At 39.1% G+C, this 23,411-nt stretch overlaps 1 protein-coding gene across 1 annotated transcript in view; it reads right to left on the reverse strand.

The window, feature by feature from the left end:
• COL19A1 (collagen type XIX alpha 1 chain) overlaps window positions 1-23,411 on the reverse strand; it is a 199,627-nt gene that overhangs the window by 127,540 nt on the left and 48,676 nt on the right. Inside the window, exons 11-12 of the mRNA XM_069851444.1 lie at window positions 22,447-22,500; window positions 4,783-4,836 (exon numbers count right to left, since the gene is read on the reverse strand). Coding sequence (XP_069707545.1) covers window positions 4,783-4,836; window positions 22,447-22,500 — 108 coding nt within the window. The remainder of the gene's footprint in view (window positions 1-4,782; window positions 4,837-22,446; window positions 22,501-23,411) is intronic.

The following is a 23,411-nucleotide window of genomic DNA, read 5'->3' on the forward strand; positions in this document are numbered from 1 at the left end:
GCATCCTTTCACCCTTCAGAGTGTATTTTCCTCATATGGAAGTCTAAGGTTTAAGTGAGGTTAACTAGAACAACTGGCTACAACTTGCAAAATTTCTAGCGGCATGCTGTCAAATCTTTCAGCTGGTATAACATCACTCACTACACATCTGAGAATTAAATCCAAACCTTTGGAGATGTGCAGACATATAGATTATCAATCAGTTCTTGACTTTTCATCAACCACCTACAGTGGCTGCCTTTTGTTTATGTCTTTTGGCTGAGGTTGCTCATGCAATTAACAGCTTAAGGGTCAAATTTAGAAACGTGTTCAAGACAGAGCATGCAGACTGGAATCTAGTGAAATAACCTTCTGCATTCCCTCACCTAAAAATGACTAGTTAATTACTGAAATAATTTCTGAATGTATGCAACTTCTATTCTGCTCATCTAGTTTCCCTTTCTCATGAAAGGCTGGACCAGATGGTCTTTCAAGGTCCGTTTCAACCTGGGGTTTTCTATGATTACCATTCTTCTCCAGCTGCTGGAAACAAAACACAACCAACACTTATTTGCTTTTGACAAATTCCTAGAAGTATTTTCTTCATTTAGCTTTCCCATTTGTGAGACTACATATCCTGTATTTATTCAATTCCCAATTCATTATATAAAAATCATGCTTAGAGTAGAAATTTCTCTGCTTGTAGTTTGTGTTCACTGTCTCTTGTTCTTTCACAGTGCACCTCTGACAAGAATTTGGCTCTGGTTTCTCCACACTCTCCCAGTACTTACAGACAGCAGAGAGCTTGCATACCACCCTTCCCTTTTCCAAATCATCTCATCTTAAGGCTGAACATTACACATTGTGGGCTCTGAGCTCCTGGACATCTTGGTAGGCCTCTGCTGAGCTCACCACCAGTGAGCCGCTCCTAATCTCTCATATGAAGCTTCAAACTGGACACTGAACTCCAAATGCAGTCTCACAAGAATGTATCACTCTTCCTCCTGATCGGCAGGCCATGCTCTTGCTAAAGCAATCCAAGATACAGTTGGCCTTCTCCACCACAATGGGACCCCGCAGGACCCCCAACTCCCTTTCAGTAGAGCTCCTTTCCAGTAATTTGGCATCTAGCCTGTGTTGCACAAAGCTGTTCCCTCTCAGAGGCAGAGCTTCAAATTTGCCTTTACCTAGTTTCATGAGTTCTGCATTAACGCATTTCTCCAGCATGTTAAGCTTCCACTGAATATAATTTTTGCCCTACTCTTCCAGTGCACTGACTACTTTCTCACATTTGGTAACATCCGTTAACTTGCTGAAAATTGTATCATCCAAGTTTATTAATAAGACACTAAATAATACTACCTCAAGTATCATATAATGGGAGATGACCCTAGTGACAAGGTACCATTTGGACTACATAGCAGTTACTCCATCTTTGAGCCCAACAATCCAACCACCTTATTGCCCATTTATCTGGTCCATATCTCACAGATTTGACTACAATGACATAACTGGACATTGTGCCAAAATCCTGGATTTTGGAATCCTGGATCAAGGTATAAAAAAATCCACTGCTCTCCCCTAATCCTCACAGAGTCATCTTATCAGACAAGACAAACATGTTGGCGAGGCATGATTTATCCTTGGTGAACCTTTGCCCAGGTGGCCAAGAAGGCCAATGGCATCTTGGCTTGGATCAGAAACGGCGTGACCAGCAGGTCCAAGGAGGTTATTCTCCCTCTGTACTCGGCACTGGTGAGACCGCTCCTCGAATCCTGTGTTCAGGTCTGGGCCCCTCACCACAAGAAGGATGTTGAGGCTCTGGAGCGAGTCCAGAGAAGAGCAACAAAGCTGGGGAAGGGGCTGGAGAACAGGCCTTATGAGGAGCGGCTGAGAGAGCTGGGGTTGTTTAGCCTGGAGAAGAGGAGGCTGAGGGGTGACCTCATTGCTCTCTACAACTACCTGAAAGGACGTTGTAGAGAGGAGGGTGCTGGCCTCTTCTCCCAAGCGACAGGGGACAGGACAAGAGAGAATGGCCTCAAGCTCCGCCAGGGGAGGTTTAGGCTAGACGTTAGGAAAAAATTCTTTACAGAAAGGGTCATTGGGCACTGGGACAGGCTGCCCAGGGAGGTGGTTGATTCACCTTCCCTGGAGGTGTTTAAGGCACGGGTGGATGAGGTGCTGAGGGATATGGTTTCGTGTTTGATAGGAACGGTTGGACTCGATGATCCGGTGGGTCTCTTCCAACCTGGTTATTCTGTGATTCTGTGAACCCATACTGTCTGTTTCCATTCACCTTCTAGTCCTTCGTGTGCTTAGAAATGTCACCCAGGATTTGCTATATAATTTTTCCAGGTACAGAGTTAAGGCTGACTGGTTGGCAGTTTCCTGTATCCTCCTTGAAGATGACTGGAAACAGGCGAACCTAACATTCATTAGAGATCTCCCCTAATCATCATGATATTTTTGATAATGACAGAGGGCAGCCTTGCAGTGACATCAGTCAGCTTCCTCAGCAACCCTGGATGCAAGCTGCTTGGTATCTTGCAAATGCCCAAATTGCTTAAGTGCTCCTTAAGACTCTCTTCCCCTTCAGTGGGCAGTGGTTCATCCTCATACACTCTGCTAAGGAGGCTTAAGTAACCTGGGAGGCCTGAAAACAAACTTTGTTAGTGAAAACCAAGGCAAAAAAAAGCATTGGGTATTCTCAGTTTTTTCTATGTCCCTCACCCCATTAAGCAGTGGGTCAACAAGTTTCTTGTTTCTGCTACGAATGCAATTAAACAGAAGCGGTTCATATCCTTCATTAGTTTCAATTCCAGACGAGTTTTTGTTTTCCTAACACCATCGCCACGTGCTCTGCCAGTGCTTCTATATTCCTACTGGGTAGCTCATCCCTGTTTCCACTGTTTATTTCCTTTTTGTGTCTGAGCTCATTCAGGACCTCCTTGCTCATCCGTGCTAGCCTTCTGCCATACACTCACTCAAGTCCCTGCACATCAGCATGGACTGTTCTTGGGACTTGAGGAAGCTGTCCTTTAAGTTCAACCAGCTCAGCTCCGTACACCTGCAGAGCAGTCTCGATTGCTTCTTGGCTTCCTCTTTGTGAGACTGAAACTTGGTTAGAATCATAGAATAGGTTGGAAGGGACGTTAAAGATCATCTAGCTCCACTCCCCCTGTGACAGGCAGGGACACCTCTTACTAAATCAAGCTGCCCTGGCAACTCTCCTCAAAGGTCTTGTTTTCTAGGTCTCTGAACATACACTTGCTCCCTGCTGACCCTCTCTGGTTTCTCCACAACTCCTAAAGAAGTGAGGGTGGAAGAAATCCCCAAACATGCCAGAGCGTATCAGATACAGCACCACCAAGGAAAAGGGGGAAAATATCTTCCCCTGATCTGCCAGCTGCAATTTTACTAACAGCCCAATATATGGTTTGCTTCATTTCCAACAGGACAACATTGTTAGCTCATAATTCAGCCTCCTGTCTACCCTTTACAGCAGCAGCTCAACCAGTTCTCTGCCTGTACCAACGCATGGGGTGATTAATTCCTGATTTTTCAAAAGTACAGTTTAAATGTCCAGATTTTTTGCACATATTTGATATTAAAAGAATTATTTCCAATTAGCAAAGATAAGAAATACAGTCAACAGAAAGCAGAGAACAAGAAGTTTATGTAATTTCCACTTGACAGCATTCAAATATAACAATATTATCCACTCATAAGTTACTGCAAAGAATCCAAATGTTGCAGAAATAAAAATGAGAAAGCCGCAAAATAACTGATTTATGAACAACTTATATTCGCTTTTCTGTAGGAGAATTTTCATATTAGCTTCAGCAAAACATTTCACACAAGTTTTTTCATGGACAATCACTGATTACTGGTTCGAATACTCACAGCAGGCTTGCTGATCTGATTCTCAGTGTTTTAAATAAGCCTCGAGTACAACTCAACGAGATCTTGGCTTTGAACGTATAAATTGATAGATCGCGGTAAGCCTTTTGCGGAACTCAACACTGGCTACCTCATCTGCAGAAAATAAGTTTCTTCCTCCCCTTCGAGCTATGTTACAGGAAGTATCTGCCTTAAAGATACACAAATCAGCCCTTTGCATCAAGGTCACACTGCAGAACACTTTATTGAAATTTTAATATGAACAAAATAATGGGGGTTTTGTGTGTAGTCCTTTAATTTGTGGAAGCAGCAGAACTATTTCCCTGACAATTTTTTTAAAAGGAATTAGCTGGACAGATGCATGTGACATTGAGATTTCATTCCAAATACTTACGGTTAAACACAGCTGCAATCAACAGAAAACAAAATCTGACCATGAAAAGAGGCAGGCAATTTTAACAAATATTATTAGCCAGGTCTATAACACAGATGTCTCTTTTTGCAAGTTCTGGCCTTCCTAACATATTCCACCACTGAGGAAGAGGATAAGATTAAAATGGAAGAGTAGGAGAAGCAACACCATCCCTAACTTCATTTTGCTATAATAACGAGACTCTTGAGTTCTATATTTTTGAATCTGCTGTCTTGTGGCTGGAAAGACCTGCGCAATTCTGAGACTTAGGCGACTGTACTTAAAGCAAAGAAATACTGAGAGGCAAGTTTGTGCCACCACACCACATGCTCTCTCTCTTTCGAAAGAGAAGCTGACAGTAAAGTTCCTCTGTCACATTATACAACTCAGAAACTGGATATGTAATATCAATACAATTTATGTAGAGACTGGACAGCTGGCAAAAAAGGATGTTGAGAGTGAAACCGCATAAAATGGGACTTTTTTTTTACCTTGGAACCAGTAGGACCAGGTATGCCAGGAGCACCTACTAAACCAGCTTCTCCCTGAAACAAAATGTACATAGCCATCATTTTACAGACCTAACTCATGACTGAGATAAATTTAAAGGCATCTGGACATGTATTGCTTCTCATTCCTCTTCTACAAAACAGCTGAATGGATTTCTAGGGTTGTTTATGTCTGTTGACTTGTATTTGGTTACAATAAATTTCACTTCCAAATTATTAGGCAATTAACAATTACAGCAGATCTAATCATGCAGCAGATGTAGCTGTAGATTACTTTAGACAACTAAACAACAAAAATGATTACAGTTTAAATCACATGAAAAATCTTTTGTAAGGTTTATTTCAGGTTCCGCTTCAGAAAAAAATACTTCTGAAGACACTTGCATGCTACCCAGGTACCTAAAATGCCAACAAGGGTGTCACAGCTTCCTCTCTCTTCCTAATGCCTATTAGGTGCTTAAGCCCATAGGGATCTAATGCTTGAACTGGTAGGTCCCACAGGGAGCTGTGCACATAAAGCTGACTGCTGGTTTCAAGGCTCAAAGGGGAGTTTTGGGTGTTTCACCCACCTCTAGGGGAGTGCCCAACCTACTCACAAGGAAGAAAAGTTATGCTGAGTAACTAAGCATAAGTACAAACAAGCACCTTGACAGTAAAAAATGTTTTTAAAAGGCAACTATGCAACCTTACTATCGTAGGATAGTTTGGGTTGGAAGGGACCTTAAAGGGACACCTCCCACCAGCTCAGGCTGCCCAAGGCCCCATCCAACCTGGCTTTGAACACCTCCAGGGATGGGGCAGCCACCACTTCCCTGGGCAAACTGTGCCAATGTCTCACCGCTCTCATGGCGAAGAAATTCTTCCTTATGTCTAGCTTAAATATGCCCCTCTCCAGTTTATCCCCATTGCCCCTAGTTATATCACTACAAGCCTTAAGTAAACTTAATCTTCAATATCTGAATAAGGAATAGTTGAGCAAAACAAAAAAAAATTAAAAAAACATGTAAAGACAATTCAATTCTGCATTTAATAGAGGACTTTTCAATGACAAGGTAGAGTTAAATAAACTAGTAATCTCTCATTTAGAATTAAAATATAAAATATTGCAGTGGTGTCCTTTTACATTCCTTCCTAGAAAAGCATGTTAAAAATTACAAGCTTAGTGAGAACCAGGCTCTGCCACTCAAACCTTAGAATCACTTTCCATTAAGAGATTCACGAAATATGCCACTATAAAGTACATTAATTTTTGTCTCAATAAGTCTAAAATTACTGAGTTAAGTTCTGCTAGAAGAGTTCATCCATGCTCATAAGACTTCAAGTGAGAGATTAGAAGGCTTATTAAAGGAATCTAAAATCAAACGCTTTCTCCATTCCATTCATGGGTTATAATTCCTTGACAGAATTTTGCCCTAGTATCTTGCGCACCATCCAATTCAGTTTTCTAGCCAAGCTAGAATTCAGCAACAAAAGAAGCTTTGGAAGTTCACTCATTTGATTCCAAGCCAAGCAGAAGACAAATGCCTCACAGACACACACACACAAAAAAAAAACAAAGGAAAGACTCCAATCTCTCTTAACAGCAGAAAGAGCCATTAAAACAACAATTACTCATCAAAATGATACAAGTAATTAAGCAAATAAATACAAAGCACTCATGATATACAACAATTAAAATACAGCTTAAAATAGGTTGTTAAAATAGCATTTTTGTAACTTCACTCATGGCACAGTTTCCAACATCTTCCTTCCAGCTCCTCTCTGTAAAAATAGATACTAGTGTGCTGGGGAAAAATCCTAATTAATCACTGCAAGTAAACCTTAGCTCTTCATTTTCTCTAGTATTATAGTGTGAATGCTGAAAAATTCTTCAGAGTCTAATAGTTACCAGATAATATCTCATCTTCCATGCCATATTGGATCACTGTAAACTAGAAAACAACCCGCATTCACTGGTTTGGGTTTTGGTTTTTCTTGTGGAGACAAGCCATAAATGTTTTGCCTCGTACTGCTTAATCAGTGTTCTACAAATGATTATCCCTTCAACACAACAGCAAGACAAAAATACCCTCCTACATCAATACTGTTTCTGATTAATGTTGTGGTTGCTTTATTTCAGAAATGTACAGTATATTTATAATCATGGTTCTTAATGCATTTATAATTTATTGATTTTGCAGTTTGTAATTGCACTGCAAGACCCTCTAAAACCAGAGATTTTAGAAAGGTTTTCAAGATACAGCTAGATGTTTTACATCTCTATAATTAGCAAATTTCTTAGACTATATTTAACTTAATTTTTATACCTCGAGTTCCACACTTAGTTATTTTTTTCTCCCTAAGGAAGAGACCTTCACATTTAAAAAAGATTAAAAAAAATAAAAGGAGAGGATATATTAACATACAGGAATGTGAAGTGCATTGGTTATTTGCATTGCTGAACAATATGGTGCCCAAAATGAATTAGCTATTGCACTATCCAATCACTAAAAGAAAAAAGTTGAAAGAAAATTGTATCAATCACTTGGAATTTGTTTTGCTATTTGGAACATTTTAGGCATTAATATGATTTATAATGGCAAACATGCTGGAACTTCATGAAATTCTTTTCAAGGCTAGGAAAGAGAAACAATTACTCTAAAAAGCTGTAAGCATTGTGCGGATACAATTCCACAAATTTTTTTTTTTTTTTTAAACAAAGCCACCATGCTGACTGCCATGGAGCAGTCAGATGTTTCTCCAACCTCAATATGAAACCCAAATATTTTCCTTTGATTTTTAAGTTCACTGGGGCACTGCCGGGGAGCCTGAAGTAAGGAGCAAGCTTGGTACTTCAAGGTTATTAGCATCTTAATAGAAGTAAAATTAGCATGGTCAACCACTACTTACTGTTTTGATAATTTATGGGTATGAGCCTTCCATTACCCTGAGTATGCCAGACCCTTGGAATATTCCAATAGCCCAGTGTTTTAAAATGAGGACAACTATTTTTAGCATTGCAGAAATGGAGCGGAATGTTCAACAAAGTACTGTCAGAAGGCTCAAGCAGCATCCTCCCCCGTGGAGCACGTACTGAGCCAGACCAGAGCCACCAGCGAGGGCAGAGCTTCACCTTTAACAAATAAAAATCCCACACCAATTATACTCCTTGAAGTATTTCCTTGTTTCTTTAAATAGGCTCCTGTTAGTGGTTAGGATCACCTGATAAAATACTAATTACATAAAAATATATTCAGCTGATATTTTCTAAGACTTGCCCCTTGTGTGTCCTGGATTAGTGATGTCAGGAAGCTTCTGCTAAATATTATGACATTTTGTTTTTTGCTGCATCTACTGATCCTTTTGTTCCTGCTTGGTTACTGCAGAACTACCAGTACTCAGCACTTGCTCAGTATTGCCCTTCACGCAAACTTGACTGATAAGAGGAAGCATAAGTTTTTCCCTTAAAATAACCTGATGAAGAAGGGCATTTAACAGGAAAATAATTTGTTTCTTCTGCTCTGTCCTGCTTCCACAGCAGCCCCAGCAAAGCAGATACCCCATGGTTTGGCCAAGGGAGCCAGAGCTGGCTAGAACACTCTTGTGTCTTTGTGTCCTAGCGATCAGGGATCCTGTGGCTTTTTTCTGCAGCTGCTCAAGAGAAACGCAAATGAGAATGTCCTGCTGTTCTCATTTGCACCTCATAAAATAATCTGAGTCCAGGAGGCATAATTTTTTCCTCATTCCCGATACCCATCTTTGGACGCATTTGACTTGCCTATCCATTCAGGCAACTAGACATTAATACACTCCAAATTAAATAACACTTGAAAACTTAGGTTTTTGGTGCTTTGCATGCGAAGTAATGAATCAGCAGCAAGAGGCAGCTCAGAGCTTCAGAGAACATAGCCACAGGGCTCTTTACTCCAGACTGCACTTTCTTCAGTTGCCTTTGTTTCCTTTTTGCTATTAGCATGTCTGAAAAAGCACACAACTCTCAAAATTTCTATATTCACACACTTAAAGCAAAAATTTCACAAAGACATTGCATAAGTCATAAGTATTTTCCATATTTTGCCCCCAAAAATTATTTTGACACAACATGAGAAGAGAAGCTGTTCTGAAAAACCCAAGATGAAAGGATCACTCCATTTATTTAAACTGATAACAAACCGACTGAAGCCTTTATGATAGATGTCAAGGAGAAGCTTTTATACTGTCAAAACAAGTACCAGCAGAAGCAGAGCCTCTGGTGGCAGTAGGTATGCTTTCTGGTTTTGGCAAATACAAGCGATATTCACAGCTATTGCACATCCTTGAAGTGACAACTGCTGCCTTCTTGACCTTCTTCATCAAGAAGTAGCTACTCAGTCCAGAAGGCCCATTTTCTAGTAACAACTGAAGTGCCACTGATTTCAAATAGGACAGAACTGGACTGCAAGGAGCTAAACGGCTAATAGAGGAGATAAATGAAAGTAGAGTGCATTATCAGAACATAACTGGGACCTTGGATAGTTTGGGTTTAGTTCCTCAGTTTTGAGAGGAAAGCCCTTAGCCTCTGTGGACCCCGCAGAAGCTGTAATGACAGAGCCTTTTAAGCCAGGGTGAAGTTCTAGGCAATGCGGAAGAGCAGTGGAACAGCACAGCTTCTCCTCATTTTGTCTCACTGTGCCCTAGAGCCTGAAGGACTGTTACAATTTTTTTTCCTCAACTTTTCAGACTCACTAAGATGACTCAACTAACAGCTATTTTAATTGTCCACCACCAAGCCACATTCCTTAGGTAAGAGAGGTAAGAGACACACTAAACTACAAAGTGGATAACATTAATTTTCTTTTAGATTGTTATTTGAAAATGCAGTGCAGGCATGAACTGAACATGAGCCTGAAAACAATCCAGTTTAGTTGATCTACAACAACATACACAGAACATAAAGAAAATGCAAACAAAACCAGTTAGAACACTTCCTATAGAGTACTGTGAAATAAGCAGACAGGCTTCTGACTACATAATTTCTCAAAGACTCATAGTGCCTTATGGATAAAGAGTTCAGAAAATTAAGTCTACCCAGTTGGATACTTTTATCATCTGAAGCAAGACAGTAGAAAAAATTTTGAAGCAATGTTATACTCGGGGACAACAGATAGATTTTTTAAGTATGTTTTTTTCCCTTACAGTAGATTTGTCAAAAGAAAAATTGCCTGACTTACACACCATCAATTGATTTATTGTTAACCTAGCCATAGCAGGGCATTAATTTAAACTCTATTTAAGTTTCAACAGAACTGGAAACTCATGTAATTTACCTTACTAAAATAATATTTGAAACTCACTAAAGTTAAATAGAAGTTAAAAAGCATTATCTAATACTTACAAAATGTCCAGGTATTTTCAAAAGAATAAAATATGACTATTATATTCACCATATCAGTTGGAGCCCCAAGTTTTTATTAGGAGGGTCAACACCATTGGTCAACCTCTTAGATGTCAGAAGCTACTCTTTACTGCAGGAATTATTATCATCACCCATTTCCATAACCTAAACATTCAGGAAGCGGATTCGCAGCTCGTACAAATGGCAGTTTGCACTAACAAAGATCTGTCCCACAGACCATGAAACACCATTAAGTCTAACGTCTAATGGTATAGAAATTGAATGCAGAAAAGCAATGGCAAAACTAAGGACCTAAGGTTAATAAAAAATAAATAGACCGCATATTGCCTGGAATTTCTCATCTAGGAACTCACATAGTGGAGTACTTTCTCTGAAATACCATATTGTCGGTGGGCTTCTGTCACTGCAAACCTTCTACCAACTTCTGATAAACAAAGTAGTTCAAAGTACAGTTTCCATGTCTCCATTTACACTCAAAAGTTTAAGACTTTCCCAAGAAATATATCTCCTCGCTTCAAAAACAATGCCTCTTGATATTTGATGCATTTCAGAGATGGGCCAATAACTGGATGAAGAGGATATACTGACCACATTTCTAGGACACCAACAGAGTTTCCTCACCTGTGAACCTGGGATGAACCGATTTACTCTCAGCAAAGGAGCCCTGGGAACTGCTCCCTAAAGGTAAGTCTCCAGGTCCATCCAAGTACTATCAGTTCTGAGAAACTTCATGAGGAACAGCAACATCTCAGCCTAGTTGAGTTGTAACTTTTCCTTTCAGGCCCTTTTCTCAACCTCATTGAAGCTTATTAGCCTACTTCATATCCCACATCTAGGATGCCTGAGAGAAAGAAGCTAGTCCACTGTCCGAGGGACACAGGGTTGGCTGCATGAGTTTTTAATCATCTTCTCACCCAATGTTTATTTAGAGAATCAACACTACTCTGATAGCCATGTCTCCGGCTGCATTCCTTTCTCATTCTTCCGAGGTTCAGCAGAAGTACAGCCAGTACACTGTATTCTACAGGGTGGTATTTCTTCTGGCTATTCCACAACCCTGGCATTATAACCCTGTCACTGCAAAGAGCCATGCATTTTTATTAACAGCTCCTGAAGTCTCATCATCTTCCACCTCATGGATTTGATAGCAGAAAAGAAAAATGCTCAGACTAAAGTATGAAGAAATGGGGTGAGGGGAGGTGTGGGGACGAACTGGCCATAGTTACTATTACATTACACATCCTGAGAGTTCACATTAATCAAAGATGATTTCTAAGAGTATCCTGATATTCTACTTGCACTGCTGGTTTTGCCAGCAAAGGTGCTGTCTCAGCACACTAACAAATGCCACAATCATAATTTCTTTCACTTAACAGTTCTTGAAATAAAACATAACCCCCAAAGTGTAATTAAATAAACAGGCTACCACTGAGACAATCTCTCTGATTGCACAGTGTGCTGTTACAGCTTACAACAAAATCAGTAAGGAATAGCACTGTACATTATTAATTCTCATTTGCTGAGTAGTTTCCTACTTTCCCTCTTCCCTCATAGCTTCAGGTGCATCTCTAGCAATACCGTATGCTCCTCAGGGGAGGGAATTTTATTTACTCCAGACTTGCACTACACTGTACAAGAAAGTGCCAGGACCTTTTGCTATGGGAAGACACACAAACACAGCGTAACAATTACACCCTGGAAGTCTGGCATTCTCATTCCAGGCATACTCTTTAAGGGTATTTTCATTCTAAGAAGTGGACAGCTAAATAAATGTTTCTTGAGATCTTACTGTCAATTGCTATAAGTAAAATGTTGCGCACCTTCCACATGTAAAGGTAACAGGTTACATCTATTGAAGTTAAGTATGGATGAATTTCTCTTACTCAGTGTCTTATTACAAACTAAAATGACGTTATCTTCATTTGTAAGGGAAAATCAGGAGAGTTGCCATTCACAACAAAAAGGGAGTGTAGTGAAGAAAAAGCATCAGCTGACTAGCTTCTCAGTATCTGTAAAAAAAAAAAATCTGGCTTGTGTGAGGTACTTGTTAAATACAAATCAAACACCTGTCAACCAGCTGGGCCGCGTGTGTCACTGCTGAGCCATCTGCAGAAACACACCCCACGCCAGTTGCTTTACTTAGCATGGCCTGGGAACAAGAATCCATTAGACAGAAAGTCAACAGTGGAATTAGCAGCACTTTTTCTTTTAGTGCCCTTCCACTTACTTGTTTGACTTCTCCTGTTTCTATTTTTGGGAGCTTCGTGCCAGAGCAACAGTGCTGACTGCTGATTAGACAAGACTTGGCCCAGCCTCAGCATGTCACATTGATTTAATCGATTCAGACTAGAAACATGCAGTATTAATCCTAGGTGTTGATAAATACTGGCTAGCAGTCAGAATTAAAAAGAACTACATTCTGGTTTGCAATACCTATGAATGATTTTACTATACAAACAAAAAGCAGTTTTTATACCTAACAAGCAAGTATCCGTGAATTTAAAAAAACAATTTACATGGGATTTGGAATATAAAATCTACATTAAAATTTGTAAAGGTTTTTTGTGGGGGAGAAGTAGATTGACTGACATTAAAAATACACATCAGATCTGCATTTATTTAAATAATTATATGACTAATGCAACTCAACCATCAAAAAAGGGCAAAGGAGAGTTAATAAATAGTTAAAAGGTCACAAGCCACAGCAGCCAAGAGTATTATCTATAAACTCTGCACAATTTGTACCACGTCTAAATTTTCCACTGCATGAAGCTAACAATTTTTCTGTTCAAATCTCATGCACTACTTATAGTAGAAGTTGTTAGCTGGAGAGAAAATCAAGTTATATACACATGAAGTGAAATACAGTAAACTAAGTTATCCGTAATTATCCTAATAGAGATCAATGATTTATCAGATCAAAATTTTGTATTTGGTGAAGTCTGATATCTGATTCCTCAAAAGAAGATAAACAAACTTAAGCAAAATGCGTCAGACAAGTTGCACGATGCTGCAGTACCGTGCAGTACAGTATTGCTTCTTCTCCAATTACTCCAACTCCTGCAAAACACTGCTGCCAACTTTTACAATGCTAAGTTTTGCCATAATGGGTACTTTTCTTAAAGCCCTATTTTCTGATGCAATGTGAAAACCTGAGAATATTAGTTTCAAAACCTGTGGTTGATAGATCTTGCAACCGAAGGAGGAGGGAAAAAACCCAACACTCCACGGGCCACAAAAACCTCACAGAAAGAGCCCAAGAAATGTAATTTAAAAACAATTGAAGAAAACCCCCTCAAGCCTCCCCCTGCCCTTTCAAAGTCTGTAAGGTCCTGACTGAAGCTTTTCTAACACAGTTAAGAATCCCAGAGCCAGGCAAGCTCACAGCTAGAGTATTCATGACTCTCTGATTAAGGAACAAAGATCTGCATTTAATGACTGCATTATTTAACAACCACATTCTTTTTTACTTCCACGTTACATAACACGCTAACAAAAGCCTGTCCTGCATGGCACCATGCCACCCTCAATTTTGTTCCCAGCAGCCCAGACCCCTATAAAATGGACCATGACCTCTGGTTTCTTTGGCCACACCTCACATCACAATAGCGGCTGCTGCACGCCAGGCCCCCGGGGCTGCCCACGTTCTGCTAGTTATTACAGTTTCACTGCAAATACCAGAGGGTATAACCTTCCATCCCCCACTCTTATCTCACCAGTGTCACTTGCCTGAAGGAGCCCATGGCTTTGATGCCGAGCAATACAAGCATTAGCGTCCGCCTCCCAAAACACATTTGCACTTCTGTTCTATTGAGACGTACTAATCTGATTTTGAGGGAAACCACAAGAGGATAGAAGACAATGCCATGACTTTCCTCAAATGGGTTAGCTGACAGACTGAAGCATATTTTTTTTTTTCCTCAAAAAGCAACAATTCCTTAATTAAAAATGAAGTCTCTGCTCACCAACAGTACACAACCTACAACAGTCATGAGCACTGCTGCCTCCAGAATGGAAATAACACCCAAGCAGTGTCACTGCATGCCAGGTAATTTGATTCCACGAAGCTTTCTATCAAAAACCAAACCGAACTGCTGTCGTTTTGCTTTAGGAACTGAAAAAACAGGGAGCTCAACAGTTCCTCTAGTTCTGAACTGCAAAAATCACCTAATAAGGCAAAAATAAGTCAGCACAGCAGACAGCTTTGTGGAATCAAATTTATGATCAAAGGCTATTCAAAATACTTCCTCGTAACACTAAGGAGAGAGCAAAAGCAAGCAAGAACCACACATGCTGAAGCAATGAAACAAGTTCTGGAAAACATAATGGTCTAAAGTGCATGTGCTCAGTGAAATTTTTAGAAAATTTCTTATTATTTACTTATGCATCAGAAAGCTACTGAGAGCTACTTTTTTCAAATCCACCCATCTTAAAATCAGATGTGTGTTAATTATACAAAACAATATCACTGAAAATACAAAAAGAATGCAAAACTCACACGAAATTTGTTGTTGTAACAGACAGTGTCCAACTGCCTTATATCCAATGTCAGCATTTCTCAAACTCAAGGCTTTAAACTTGGTGATAATAAAGTTTCCACCCGAAAAACCACTGTCTTTTTCGAGGCTATTTACTTGCTTACCCTTAAAAATGTAGTTTTTAAAAAAATTGCACTGTATTTCTTATTAAAATGCTGGTTTGGCTTTACATTTTACAGCTCACAATTGTCATACTTCGAAAAGCTTTCTGATGTCTAATACTTATTCCTTTGTTAGTGATTACAGTCTTTTTATCTCTGTTGGGAGACTCCACAGTAAATCAATACAAGGATGTTTCAAAAGCTGCATAACTTGCAAAATTTATGTCCATATCCGATCTAAAAATATTGAAATGCAACTGATTAGCAATGACAGGAGCTCAGAAATTGGATGGCACTGAATGAAAGACAAACTAAGATGGCATGAAGCAGTACCTATCCAGTGCTCTACATTTTTTGGAAGCTTTCTCAGACATGTTGAAGAGCTACTTCGGAAATATCCTGACCCCTGTCAAGGATCTGTACAGAACATGAAATGTGGTAGGCACTGTGTCCAGAGATCTTTCAAGACAGATGCAAGGAAAAGAATGCAATACTGGAAGCTCAACGCCAACGTCTCCTCATATTTGTATATTTGCATGAGCGATTGATGCTCCAGGAGCATATGCTGAACTGGCCATATATCCATGGCTTTTCTGCAAAGAGAAATATACCTAGGAAAATTCTAGACTGTTTATATATTTAATCATGTTGGGAAAAAAAAAAGTACCTGCACATTTCTATGTCATGTTTTATGTTGAGCTTCTAAATTAGATTTCTTCTACTAAATAAACAAAATCCCAGAATGCAGCAGTTTTCAAACTCTTTCTCGGGCACCACTAAGGGAAATGGGAGCTCTTCCCACCAGGCAATGTAAAGCAGGCTGTTCAGGAAGTGTTAACATGGCCTTTTGATGCAGCATGCATAAAAAATGGTCTCTATTTCACATTTTGGAAACCCTTTTACTAATAATTGCCTTACCTCTCTCAACTATAAAGAGAACTCTATTACAAAATGGTAATAAAATTTAACAAGAATAAAATCATCAATGTTACGTTTCAGAGTCAGTTAAAACTGAAGTCTGCGCACTGATAATGGACTTGAGAAAACTGAAGTTACATGTAACAATCTCACACTTTAAATGAGAAAGACCACCACAAACAGCATTATGTATTCTAGTCCTGCTATGTTCTAGCTCAAAAAATATGTGAGTTCGTGGACACTTTGTTGGGCCATTGTCACAAATACATGTAAGTGAACAAAATAAGGAACAATTGTTTTTCAGATAACTACTGCAGTTTCATGTAAAAGTGTCATTTTCATGACTCTTGAAGTACAAATAGCACTCGTAGAGCTGGTAGAGCTCTTGAAATGTACACTCAGGTTTTTTCTCTAGTCTGACTTTGAATATAAACCTAAGCTGTGTAGTGATAAACACTGCTTTTATTCATATAAGCATTTCTTTCTCTTTTTAGTATGTCTAAATTGTTTAATTTATTAATACACAGTGGGAGCACCCATAGAGTGCAGTAGCAAATCCACAGCATACTGAATATTTCACTGCTTCTTCAGGCTTACTATGCAAATACAGCTATTTTTAAAAGCTTACTCAGTATATTTAATATTTTTGGATGTCAGTTCATAGCCTAGATTGCAAAAAATAATGCAAAAACCTACAACAGCAAAGCTAAGTGATTTGAAAGTCAAGTACTAAAGTGGATGGTGTCACAAGTATCTCACAAAATGTAGTTTAAGGAACAGATGCATTACCTCCATCACTATGAATTGTATACCATGAACCGATACAACCAGTTTAGTTTGGTAAGTCTTCTGGATTAAATTTCTGGGTATATCAGTTTTATTTTTCAGAACATAATGACCAACAATGAAGAAAAAGTATTTTCATAATAGGAAAAGAGACAAATATGGAGTGGCCAAACAAAGCCAATTACCCACCTTCAGCTTGAGTCCCTTCACTTCTTCCAAGAAGTGAAGTGCAGGAAACAGAAAAATCTCAACTACACAGAGGCAAATCAAACCCAGCTTGTTCGAGTATACAAAAAGCTCAGGAAAGGAAAGAATGAACTCCCTGTAAATGAGAATAAAAAGATCTGATGGCTTTTTTTTCCCCCCTCTTCTCCTCAGAAAACATCTAAGAACACAATTTTGAAGGCTGGAACACTTGATCTTCTAGTCATGGTTCAAAACGCACACCTCCTTAAGTTGTCAGGCTGTTTGGAAGGCCTAGAAGTACACTATAAAAGGAGGATCCAGCACACAATATGCTTCATGCAAAGTATTTTTCCTGGACTGGAGGAGAAGAAAGACTAACCCTGTTCTCTCCTGACACAAAATACACAGTGGTGAAGTCGACCATACTTATCTGCATCAATCCCATCAGTAGGTGCTATGGAAAGGACCTGCACATGCAATGTATATGGAAGTAATAAGACACTATGACTTCAGAAAAGGAGAAGCCTTTGGTCCTTTCACCATTTCAGTATGACGATTAGACTAGGAAAATAATCAACCTTTTAAAATAGTAATACTTCCCAGCAGTCTATCAACCATGCTCAGATGACACCACTGGTATGACCCTGCACACAGCAATGGTGGGTGAAGATCATTCTTAATGGCAGAACACTCAGTTCTTGTTCTTATAATGAGGTTACTCTAACTACTAGGTCACTTAATTTGTGAGGCCTGATTTGCATCCAGTGGGCGACTGCCATCATACACCTTAGAGCAGCACTTCAGTCACCTCAAACCTCCACTTCAGGGGCAGATTTAATTCCTCAGGCCATACAGCCAATACTCCATCTGCAATCCAATTATACTAAATAGCTTCATATGTGTATTCAGAGGTAATTTTACTTGTGAATCACCAAAAAGCAGGCTAACATGGTGCTTCCCTTGACATGTGTTTCTTCCGCCATCACAGATTTCACTGAACACCTCCAGAAGGCCAAGGCATAAAGTCTCGCATCCACAGCGATTCTGATTTACCACAACATTCCAGTTCTTCTTGTATCATGATGTGACAGATATCTTGAAGAAGCATCTTTAGAATGCTAAGCTATAGACCAGTCTTCACTGCAGGAAGGGGATCATAGCAACGTATTCCACATCTTCTCAGAGTGTCCTTCCCAAGGGAGGACTACTGTCCTATGAACTGTGAACTAACACCACAGAACTCTCACCTCTGACACTCTCAAGAATTTCTTCTGTTGCCTTAAGTAGGATCTACTATCTAAAAAACATCTCTTAAGGTGGTTCCCTAAAAAAGGGCAGGGATGAAGGAACCGTGTAGTTAGACATCAAATAGAGTCACAGATGTGATGGTATCCATGATCTACCGTGTTGTGACTTCAGAGGCCTTAGGTAATGCTCCACAGGGACTGCATTTGATTCTTGACTTCCTAGATCGGTCATCAGCACTGTCACATTGGCTGCTTTTGCCCTGAAGGCAGATGAGATGACAGGCATGTTCTGGTGGGTTGCCGGTCAGTGGAAACATTTTTTACTTCGGCAGCTTACAAGAACTGCAGTAGAAAAACCAGCAAAACTGCAAAACAATGCCCTGAACATTCATCTGTTTTCTTTGGGGTATTACAGCTATTCTTATGTCTTCCTAGAGTCATCAAGACATTAGCCCACAACAGACCCAGCCTCTCAAATGGCAAGAACTTCCCAGAAGTCTACACCCCTTAGATCTGCATCTATTAGACAGTGCAAGTGTTGCAAAACCTTTGCAGCATTTAGTGAAGGGCAAATTATGTTGTCAGCCATCATACATATTCCAAATGACAGAAGGCCAAACTTCAATCTGTCTTCAAATGTGACACGCGAGGTACACAATCGATTTTCACACTTCAGATCTCTGAAAGTCAAGGCCATATATGAAACCTTACGGACTTCCCATCATTTACAGAGATCTTGAAAATTAAGTATTCAACGATGAACCATTTTCCTAGGAGACTCTCCTAGTAAGCTTCTCTCAGAAAAGACAGTATATACAGTATATTATTATAACTCTAGTTTTTCACTACAATGTCAAGTATGTTTAAGCTTATCAATTGTACAGAAACAGGCCTTCTGATAGCTAAGCTTAACCCATCCTAAGGTAAACTTCTAAAATAGGCCAAATGAATTAATAGTTTCTTACTCATAGCAACATGAGTAAGATCTGCCATGTGTTTTTTTTCTCTGAACCTTCCCCAGGGGAAGAAGTATGAACAATGGAGTATTGCAGTGGATAGGTTTGGGGTGTATGAGAAAGAGCCCCTCTGCTCTCTGAAGCCTCAAACTGCATTTACATAAAAAATAATGTTATTAATTCTTTTCCTATTTCTAATTAGTGACTCAGGGGGCACACCCACACAAAGCTCAGAAAAATACAGTGCAGAAAACAAAAATAGCCTTACTAGTCAAACACATATAATATCTCCAACAAAAGATAATGTGTATTGAAGGTTTTAAGAGGATCAACAAATACCAGTAGCTACTGAGAATGCTTTCCCAGCATTGCAGCCTGCACCTCAATTTCTTGGAATGTAGGAGATACCTTTGTATACAGCAGTGCTTAGATTCCAAGATGACTAAACAAAGGAAAAGAACAATCTATTTACTTTTTTAGCATCCAGAACACTGCAGGAAAAGGAGCACAAAATAAAAGAGCATGCAAATTCACACAGCTCTCAATGCATCCACTGAGAGAAAGAACATGTTAACACCATTAAAAGCACAAGGGAAATAAAATGATTCTACCTGCAGAAAGGAGCTAATAATTCCACACAGCACTGTACTACTCTATACAGACATGACAAAGCCAGCTAGAAGAAGCTGAGTGGCTGGATCTCAGCTACTTCTTTGAGCCACAAATGTACAAAATACTATGTTTGCCTTTTTTTAAAACAGCTTTTGGTTTTGCCAGTTACAGATTCCACAGTAGTTCCTTTTAATTTGCAACAACAGTATGGCTTTTATGTAGTCTGAATTAAGAGAGTTATAATGTTCAGGAAAAGTACAGTGTCTGGATATTAAATATGATCTGGCTGTTGAGCCTTACATAAACTAACAGGAACTTTGGGATTTGGCCTGACAGTGAATTTGCAAGGCGCTAAGCAGAAAAAACCCAAACAGTATTAACCATGGAAACTGTAACAATAACTTGTACTGGGAAAGCAATGTGGCTTGGTAATTTTAAGGAAAGATAACATCAAAAAAGGAGCTACAGGAAAAGACAAGGGAAAACACAGCTTCATTCTAGATCAATCTCATTCAATCTACAATGTTTTACAATAACTCTTTCCATTAACTCACATCTGGGAGCACAGTGACGTAAAAGCTGTCTAGCTGAATCAAATCAGAGGTTTCTCTAGCCAAGCGTACGACTACAATTGTGGCAAGAACAGATGCCTTCAGAGAAGTATACAACAAGGCAACCATAAGGCAAGACTTTTTCAGTGGGTTTCCCAGACTTCAGAATCTTGGAGTTGAAAAACTTTTAGACAAGTAGCAGTGTCAGTCTGATATACTCCATGATTTTTATTCCACCAACCTTACAATAAATTTTCAGACTGCCTAAATCCTGTGTCAGAACTGTTCAAACTGCAATCATGTAATGGGAAGAATAAGCCCTTTCTATCCTTCTCAAAATTCCTATCACATAGGCTTGATGCTCTTGGTCCCATACATAAAAGGAGAGCAAAATAAATCAGTAAATCTCTACTAATCTTTTCTGTTCCTCTCACGATTGCAAAAAGCACAGAATAGGACATATTTTGTCTCAGCTGTGCCTTTTTCAAATTGAAGTCCACATTGACACACCTTAATTGGAAGACGCTCGATGCTTATGATCACTCTTGACATCTCCTCTGAACCTTTTCCAGTACTATCAGATCCACTTTGAGGTGTGGGAACCAGAACTATATACATCACTCAAGATGCTGCACAATACAATTTCATTAATAATAGTGACAATAAGGTGCTTTTGCTTTGTTTCCCATTCTCTTCCTAATCATTCCTAAGTTCTATTTGTTTATTTAGACTAGAACTTAACAGTGTGCATATTTTCATTGATTTGTAACTCCAAGATCACTTACCTGAACAGTAATAGCTAGTCCAGAGTCCATGAAATACACAATGTTTGCTTTGATTTTCCTCTTCATCTGCCTCACTTTACTGTTACTGTATCTGAGTTTTACATGTCACTTAATGATTCGGTCCCTTGGCACTGCAAAGTCCTTTGAACATCTTTGCAGCCTGCTCTCTATTTTGCTACCACATATAATAGCAGCAAATACTGTTATTTTACCTCATCTCTTCGGTAATATATAGCTACCTTCTGCTTTTAACAAAACACAATTAGGGAGAGAAGCAGTAAATAAAAATAAAAGATAGATTCATAATTCTATATCCTGTTAATTACAGATTTTAAACTGAAGTGAAACTCAGCTTCTTTCAGTACTTAGAAACCTGGAGAATCACAAAATAAACCTGAACCTCTGTGATACTAAGAAGTTGCATACACGTGAAAGAAGCATGTCAACCAATAAAGCATAATATTGAAATTCTGAGCCTCTCACAGAAACAGTCTTCAAAAGGCGTATCTATTTATGGTACCGAAAGAACATAAACTTGAAGTACATTATGAAAAAGAACCTAAATTGACAGAATTGAGGGTTGAGGACTGAAATAGCGATGCTAAAGATACCAGTGGAAACAAAAATTACTAACAAACCCCAACAAACAGCCAAGTGCACTAACACATGTACGTCAAGAGCTTCATTCATACATATAGTAACTGGCTCCTATGTATATGCAGAAAACCTACTACTTCTGTCAACTCTTACTATGGATCAGAAAATATTACAAGAGCCCCAATTATTAGAAACTCCAGGAAAATAGCATTTCCTTAATATTTTCTATACTGAACAGGTTGGAATTTAGACTGGTGGACTTTTTCTAAAACAGTTATCATAGAGTCATAGAACAGTTTGGGTTGGAAGGGACCTTAAAGATCATCTAGTTCCAAACCCCCTGCCATGGGCCACTAGATCAGGTTACCCAAGGCCCATAACCTGGCCTTGAACACCTCCAGCGATGGGGCAGCCAAAGCTTCCCTGGGCAACCTGTGTCACTGCCTCACCACTGTCATGGTGAAGAAATTCTTCTTAACTAGGTCTGAACTCAATAAACTTGTACAGCTGCCTTAATTCACATGCTAAGATTCTGAAGTAAAGTCAAACCTCCTCTTGAATACACAGGTAGGCTGATACGCTTTCTTAGCCATGGCTAGTCCCAAATCTGTGCTTATAAGTCAGTGGCATTTACCTTGGAGTTCTACCAAGTGGCCTCTTGAGAATGTAAGAGCTCTTTTCTAGGCTTGTAGACCACAAAATGCACAGTGGAACAAAGTGGCTTCCTTTGGCTCTGTATAGCATCTCCCCCAAGGAAAAAAAAATCAAAAAACAACATCTAAACAACAAAGAAACACACCTAGGGAGAATAATATTGGTCTGAGTGGCTTTTTCAGTGTGCTACGAAAACACGTCACTGCAGGTAAGAGAAATTAATTTTCTAACAGAAGTGTTCTGTCCTCCAATTTCTGTGCATAGTTACAGTTAAGCCACTGACATAATAAACACTTCCTTTCAGTCAAACTATTTATATATATAAATATACACAAACATACCTTTTCTCCAGGAAGCCCAGGAACACCATCCTGTCCTTTCACACCCATTTCACCCTACAAAACAAATTATTCAGTCAGAAGTTTTAAAGACTCCTAAGGTTAACAGCTACTCAGATCATATCTGATTAACAAAAAAGTATCTTCTATGATGTTTTTTGCCATGCTTAGCAATGTAGCCAGAGTGTAAGAGGATGCTATACACAAAACACTATGATCAGACAAAATAAATACATTTTGAAACATCTAATGTCAATTAGGTCACTTAAGACCTTCATCTGAGAAATTCTTGCACATTCCCATAAAAAGCAGGACTGCTAATTTTAAGGGAATTCACTGTGACACCAGAGTAATACTAAGTGGGTCTGTTTTCACTGGGTGGAGCATGAGCCATGCTGAGAAAGGTCCCCATGTAATACAGGTTTCCTCAGTCTAAAAGTCATGTGCCAACAGTATTTTTCAAGGACAGTATCTAAATCAGGTCCTCTCTTCCTCCTTGTTCATCCCGTCAGAGAAACCAAACCCTAAACCATATGCAATCAATAAGAAAATTTTAGTTTTAAGAGACAAATGACCAAGTGATCAGGAGAGGTACAAAAGCTGTCAGCAGCTGCAAATTGGACTATATATCTTAAAAATGATGGAAGAAAACAGAAATTTTGCTTAATAATGTCATATATGAGGTTTACAAAGTTTAAAATAAAAATTAGGTGGATGCTAGAGGAACATAGTGAAAAGACTGAAACCACATTATAGCCTTCATTTACAAGCAAACCAAAACATTAGGTTTGTCTACTTGTACTAAAAAGAGAACATTGTCCAGCAGGCAGAAAATGCCACAAAGTTTATTGGAGTAATCCAATTCTTTATGAAGAAAATATCCCCGGTTTGAAAAGAATTAACGATTAAATTGCTTTTGGAGAGGAAGCATTACAAAGCAGAAGTGCCACACTGACACAAATAATTGG

Source organism: Phaenicophaeus curvirostris, chromosome 2 (genome assembly GCF_032191515.1).
Source record: "Phaenicophaeus curvirostris isolate KB17595 chromosome 2, BPBGC_Pcur_1.0, whole genome shotgun sequence".
Taxonomy (NCBI): domain Eukaryota; kingdom Metazoa; phylum Chordata; class Aves; order Cuculiformes; family Cuculidae; genus Phaenicophaeus; species Phaenicophaeus curvirostris.